This window comes from Trichoplax adhaerens, genomic scaffold, assembly GCF_000150275.1.
Source record: "Trichoplax adhaerens TRIADscaffold_5 genomic scaffold, whole genome shotgun sequence".
NCBI classification, from domain to species: Eukaryota; Metazoa; Placozoa; class Uniplacotomia; order Trichoplacea; family Trichoplacidae; genus Trichoplax; species Trichoplax adhaerens.
The window spans coordinates 597,469-605,031 of NW_002060947.1; the positions used below are offsets into that span (position 1 = coordinate 597,469).

Below are 7,563 nucleotides of genomic sequence, written 5' to 3' on the forward strand. Positions count from 1 at the left end.
GCTAATAATATATATTTAAGCTTAATAGACATAATATTTTAACTGATGAGGTCACCGCAACTGTTGATCGTAATATTAACGATCAAGAACATGCAATACTGGAAGGGTGGAGAATAGACAGACCAACACAAATCTACTAAACTAGTTGTAACAAAACCAGCTCTGCTACCTCCACTCAACGTTGAAATCGTACGAAGAATTTATCGTAACAGTTAATATTGTTGATTCTCTATTGAAACGTTACATTACGCCAAAGTATAACAAGCTCTAGTGGATAGGTAAAATTTCTTACAACAACAGCAGCAGCAGATATTGGAAATACTGGACTAAGAACGAGATTGGCAGAAATTGCGTACCGATAGCTTTTCAAATTCGATAACAAACTTGTTTATGACATCAAGATTCTGAACAAGATTCTTAGATGTACATTTGCTTGAGCTGACAGAACTTAGTATGTGAATAAAATCATATGATTAATATTACCTTTCTTGAAGCCGTAATCAACATACCTTAATCAAAAAGCATCACTTATATCTACCTATTATTGTTAACTATCTTAGATTTGGTATTTATTTTGAGCTATACACATATCTAATGTACTTTTGTATAACATGTTGACAATAATAACTTATCTTACAGCTTCACTATATCAAGACATCAGATGCAAACCTATACATACACTATAAAATCAATACTTCATCTATATCAAAAGTAGTATTTTTACTATTCTACCTGTTGAAACTAATAACTTTGCCTTAACCAATAAGGCTGTTACCGTATTAGTACTATCGATTTATTTTACTATCTGTTTATAGTACACTAAATCGTTGAAATATTCCTGTCTAAAGATTTTTTATTACATCTTAGTCCTATTGAATAGTTGAACATTTCTTTGCCCAGATAACGATAGATAAGATAACCACTTTAACTTGCATATTTAACAATAATTCGATGTGCAGTAACCTTTTATGTGGTACAACAGGTACGAATATTAGGAGAAGAAGAATGATAGCTGTAGAATTTTATTATAGGCTTTCATTTGCTCAAGCCCTATAACAACCGCATTTTATTATAGTCGATCATGGCGAGTAACTTAAATCAAGCAATTTATTCTAACCAATGTAGCTTCATGTGATATCGTCTTGCTTAGATTCGATGAAAGTGAACGATTACCAAGATTGAGAGAAAATTGAAGTGACACTAATAGGACAATAATATGTCGGCGACCATTCTATTCATTAAAGCAACTAGTACTCCAAAGGAATAATATAATCGAATGATCTTTAATAATAGCTATTCTTTATCTATGTACATCACATAAAGATCCTTACGATATTTAGGGACTGTCATTGAATAGAAATGGTTTATAAATCTGTCTGAAATTGGAATATATGTATATCACTGACAAGTATTTATGAAACAACATGCAATCTTCGCGAGAGTTTTATGATGTAATCATCAACTAATAACAATTTGATTGAAGCTTGAACAAATATCAAATCGGTTAGTTAAGTAACCAACCACCGTTATCGTCTAAATAGGAGGTTAAACCAATTATATATGAATTGATAGCATATAATTCTATTCAAATACAAATCCGTAATATTAGTGTTAGTTAGATGCTTTACAATTTTTCAAATTTAACCCTGATCCACTCATAGACTGAAATTGAGATTAAAGGCAATACAATAACAAAGCTATTTTACCGAAATTATCAAATTATCGATATGAAATTTATTTAAGCTGTATATAGCTTCGCAAAAATGCATAAAGTGCAAGTGATTTTATCTCATTCTATCTATAACCTAAATGATAGGTTTTACTGGAATAAAATGTCATTAAATAAAAACTGTATATGTTTAACAAATGATATATTGTAATGCCCCTTAAGTAAGCGCGAAGTAATCTAGTCTTCAATAAAATGCATTTGTCTGCGATAAACACTTTAGATAGTTATATTCATAGTATTTGCACATAAATTGGATTGATTATCTAGAATAAAATGGAACAGCTACACCATTTATGCCTTCTATTAGCCTTGTACTCAGAATGAAGATACAAAGCTACAGAAATTTAATCACTAGAGACAATCCTTTTCTACGATTGTACCTATACTATCGGCCATTTGAACTGATATCACTATGGTACACTGTCTTGAAATAAAACCATCAGAGACATGGTATTACCTTCCTGAATTGTGTTTTGGCCAATTTGCTCCAATATATAGTACAGTATATTGCGTACATAGATAACTCTAACTCTTACTAACGCGTAAAATTCAATGATAGCCACACCTTTACTTTGCTGTCCCTAAGCAACAAAACTACTATCAGCGAATGGCTAGCATGTAGCGCTAATGCCATCTAGCCAATTGAATTAGATGTTAATCTGATTGGTTACATGTACAAACTTACAATACATAGCAAATTAAATAGCATAATTTAATTGTGTCGGTGTTATTCTTATTGCTTATTTCCACACGTTCAACTGATTATGCTTGACGAGCAATTTGTCAGACCAGTTAACATTTGCTAATTATTTAGACTAGTAATACGACTAAATTAAACATTTACAGTCATGCAGACTATAAGAAGCATGCAATATATGGCAAGAAATGCCTTAATAAGGACAAAACCCGGATTAAATTCCAATCAATATTCTTCTTTTAATAGGAAAGTGAGATTATTTCAATACTGTGCACAGCGACAACCCTTCGTACTCAGTATGGCCGACAGATCACTTAGTTCATCAAGTCTTACGCGAGATCGTCCGCCACTTTTGTCTAAATTTCAATTACAAGAAATTTTAAAGGAAATGGTTGGCAAAGATGTCCACGTTAAGGAATTTAGAGAACTTCCTAGTTATCAAGATAGAAATTACTACTTTCGCTTGGATTTAGATAAAACAGGGAGCCATATTGAAAGTCCAATTTTGCCATCTTCTGATTATCAAGATGAAATTAAGACAATCAATCCACAATATGTACTTAAGATCTTGAGATCCGGAGAAAGCAAGAAATTAGCTTTGGGTAGGCTCGATGCTTTACTGTACCTTGGTAAAACTGGCTTTGAATGTTCAAGAGTAATACCATTGCGTAATCAAGAATTCTATAAGATGGTGGCACCCCCTAAACAAGACGGAAACAACCAAGAAATCCAACACGAAACGACAGAATATATCGCCTATATCCTTTCTTATATCGATGGCAGCATGATTTCAACTATAAAGCCCACTTACGATTTATTCTATCGAGTTGGAAAATTAGTTGGAAAAATAGATTCAAACTGGCAGGTTAGATAACGCGTAATGTCGTGATAGTGTAGCATCTCTATCAAGTTATTGCCCATTCTTTGTTTTATAACTGAAACAGATTACTTTTATCTTTATTTATGTATGGTTATACGAGCCATGCAAGTCTAAAAACGGATTATTGCTCATTATAAGCTTAAAGCTATCAATCTAACAAATATCAATAAATTCATTTTGTAGGGTTATCACGCTGAAGTGTTGAAAGGCAACAACAGCATCTGGTCATTACGAAATTTTCATGAATTACGGTCATGCATTAAATACTGCAAAGAAGAAGACTGGAGTTTCTTGGAAACAACATTCCATACTATATCCAAATACTTTAAGGAAAATGTAAAGAATTTACGTCAGTCCACAATCCATAGCGATATAAATCAATCCAATATTCTCGTTCAGCATAACCAGGAAAAAAATGATTATGATATTACCGCTATTATTGATTATGGTGATATTGATTATGATTGCTTAATCTTCGAACTAGGAATTACTATTGCCTATTTATTACTAGTTACGGAAGGGAATCCAGTCAAACCAGCAGCCTACTTAATTGCAGGCTATCATTCAGTCTTACCAATAAATGAAACAGAATATAAAGGGCTGCACACTATCATTGCGGCTAGGTATTTTCAATCGATCGTTCTAGCTAATCGTCAACGAGCTCAAGATCCTGATAATGACTACATCATGAGTAAATATAACAGAAAATGGGAATTACTCCGCTTTTTTACATCAACTTCACAGGAAGAGATTTATAAAATATGGGATCAAATTTCTTGGAATTACAACCAAAAGCCCTAACACTTTACTAATTCTAAATGTAGAAATCATTTGCAGCTATTTTCATTTCGAATTAGTAGAGTAATAACAAATCGACCATATACTATATATAATTTCTTGATTTTGCTCTATGAAATTGATCGATTTATTACTCCTTTACTGGAGATATGACAAAATTGAGTTTAATACGGGTACCCGAAATTGTACTCTGATTTTATATAATTATCAACTTATTTTATTTTTGATCTAATCCAGTGGAACTGCGGCAATTAGTACATTAAGTATACCAAATAGTAATCGATTAGTCCCTTCAAGTACTCAAAAAAAGATGATCCTTCCTGAAATGTAATAAAAACTACCGACAAATAGTTACAAAGTAAAAATTCTTCATCTTGTAATAAGATGATAGAGCTGAATTATATATTAAATCGATGTAATCATTTAAGGCTTTCGAAAGCGATTAAGAATATTAATAGTTGCAATTTCCTACTTGCAATTACGTTGTACATTGGCGTAAATTTCCTATTTATCACAGCTATAGTGAGATAATACGGTATTGGAAGGTTTAAAACTTTATGCTATTCACTTTTTATATTTACTAGCATTGCAGTCTAATACAGAGTAATGTCAAAATAAAGCTTACTGAATACAGAAATATCTATGACAATAACTAATGCCGTGATCTTTGTTCTCTAAATGGTACACAGATAGTTGGCCCCATGATCATACTTTAAGTTTTACTTATTAAGAATAGTACGTCAGTACTAAATTTAATGTCATCGCACTGGAAAATTTGCTATTAATAAAATTAGTGCCAGCATAGACTAATATGGAGTAAAAATCTGCATAAATGAAGACCAATAAAGTAATGAACATTTCTTTAAATAGAATGTAGTGAAATAGTCTAAATGCGCTCTTGCAATTAGAAAATTAATATGAGTGATGATGGAATTTGTATAGATTGATATTGAGTAAAATTCTGCATGAATGAAAACCATCATAGTAATGAATACTTCTGCAAATAGAACGTAGAGGAATAGTTTAAAAATCCGTTTTGTAATCACTGTAGAACATCTACATAAAAGTGGTAATGGATATCATATAGACTGATATTGAATACAAATTTGTATGAATTAATACTAACATAGCCATAATTATTTCTCTAAATATTACGAAGTAGAATAGTCTACTGTAACGTAGTTCTATGTACACTAAGTTACCATACGTTAGTTCAATTCTGTAGTTTAGTACAGTCAATAAATTCGTCCGGAGTATAAGAAAATAGCTTTATTTCAAACAAATATTTGACTATAGTCTAACTGCAATCGTCCAATTAGGGAACTAGAAATATGAAGACTAAAAACCTATCTAAACGCTTATTCCCCATCTATCCTATCAAAAGATTCCTTTCAGCTCCTTGTTTGTAAGTAAGTCTGTGTCTACTAGCTTTACTATAGCATTAAAAATTGTATCTTTTTCCAGTCGTACGTGTGAGATCTACTAATTGAGCTTAGTAGCAATATTCAAATAGTAGTCACTCCTTGAGTTTATCGCTAATTTTAATCGTGTTATTTAGACCTATGTAGCACACAATCCGGGAACAACCCGTGATCATCAGGATTTCCTCTATCGTATTATAAATATTTACGGACACTTTTCTACATCTACGTATCTTTTTTGCAATTAGAACATCAGCATGAAAGCGATGAAATGGATATCATCATTAGAAATATAGTACTAGGCAGTTAGCACAAGTAGTATGGTAATAACTCATTAGTTCATCAACAAATGTATTGAGCGAGGTAAAAAATTAGGTGTGATATGAATAACATTGAATAAAATGCTGCTAATAAAAATAATCTTACTATGTAGATAATTCCTTCTTCCGTCTTTAACTTCTTCTAATGCGCTGCTTCTGATACTTCGCAGACCTTTTTGATGAGTACGGTATATAAAAGGGTTGTTTCATATGTAGGCAGTATGAAGCAATAAATTTATTAACGAAAGGGTTAATACTATGCAAATTAAATTCATTACTTATCCTTTTATTTTATTAGTACTCTAAAATTTCTTATCCTACATGAAATTTACCTAAGTTTACTCCTTATATTTTATTTTGTATTCGCAAGCAGCCAAACAAATTAATTTAATAGGCATATTATCCTTATTTTAATGTAAATACAGGTCTTGTCTTTGCATTGACCTTATGTAAATAGATTGAAATCAATCATGTACTTTAGCGTAGCTGATAAAACTTTGCCTGAAAAATATGCAAAGATATTGCAACTTTACAAACTTATTCAGAATGCTGCGTTGGATATTGATCGATATGGCAAAAATTAGATCCTGAAGTATAGTATTCATGCTATCCTTAGACAATTTTCATAAGCTGAATAGGATCACTGTACTACTAGACATTCGGATAGACAATATTAGGTATTATTTGCAGTCCTTTCACAACAGACGAGATGTTTTATTTTATTGAGGGGTTCCGAAAGACTGTAAATAGCATGTACGGTTAAGATAGCTGCCAGGCAGATAACTATTTCATAGCCATTGCAGCACCAAATTAGCTTCAAAATAAAATTTTAATTTAGAACTGATCCTGCGACTTAACGGGTAAGATCTGATTGAGCTACCACTAAATCATTCTGTAATTGATTGCATCCAAAAGATGAATTTTACAGTAATAATTTAGATTATCTTTGGTAGTTGTTGAATGAACTTATGCAATAAAGTGAAGTTTATAAGAAACTGTAGCTCTTATTTTATTATTTTGACGATACTTTATCACATACTTTATAGTCCTATATTATAACAAATCCAATCGGATTACGAAAAGTAATTTGATAGAATTAAAATAAGTCGTCATTGTTTTGGCTTTTGCCCAGAAATATGAGTTTGCATATTACCATGGCTATTTTCTATAGCTACGTGCATTTCAATATAATCGTTGACAGCGCCATTCTATTACTGTTACATCTACGCGATCTTTCATCAATTATCATATACTGGTAATAAATCAGTACACTGCAGAAAGGTCTTACAATGCTTTTATTTGTTCTCTATAGGACAATTATTTAATTCATCTTCGTTTTTTTTCAATTTAGCAGGGCGATCGGATAGCTATAGTCCTACTGTCCTAATTATCGTAGATTTTTTTATCAATTACAAAATACTAGTGGTAATGGTCGAAAGTTAATTTATTTAATGGAGTATTTCTTCCAATTAGCAGTGCTAGAAAGTGCCTATTCATTTGTTACACTCTTTTACATCATATAAGCGTTTTGGCAGCAATTGCGAAGCATTAAGCTTTAACCGATTTAAGTTATGTAATTTTTTGAAATTAGTTGTAAATACACCTTTATACTTAGTATTAGTCGAAAATAAATAGAATAACACTCTCGGGTAGGGTACTATATCTAACATTTAGGCATTCATTTCTCCTCTATCGCTACTGAAAATAATAGTTTATAG

At 31.5% G+C, this 7,563-nt stretch overlaps 1 protein-coding gene across 1 annotated transcript; it reads left to right on the top strand.

The window, feature by feature from the left end:
• Window positions 1-2,724: 2,724 nt before the first annotated feature.
• TRIADDRAFT_56165 (uncharacterized protein) lies at window positions 2,725-4,107 on the top strand (the record flags this gene model as incomplete). Its single annotated transcript, XM_002112250.1, has 2 exons — window positions 2,725-3,291; window positions 3,490-4,107. 2 exons carry the CDS (start codon window positions 2,725-2,727, stop codon window positions 4,105-4,107), a joined length of 1,185 nt encoding a protein of 394 aa, XP_002112286.1.
• Between the last annotated feature and the right edge of the window lie 3,456 nt (window positions 4,108-7,563).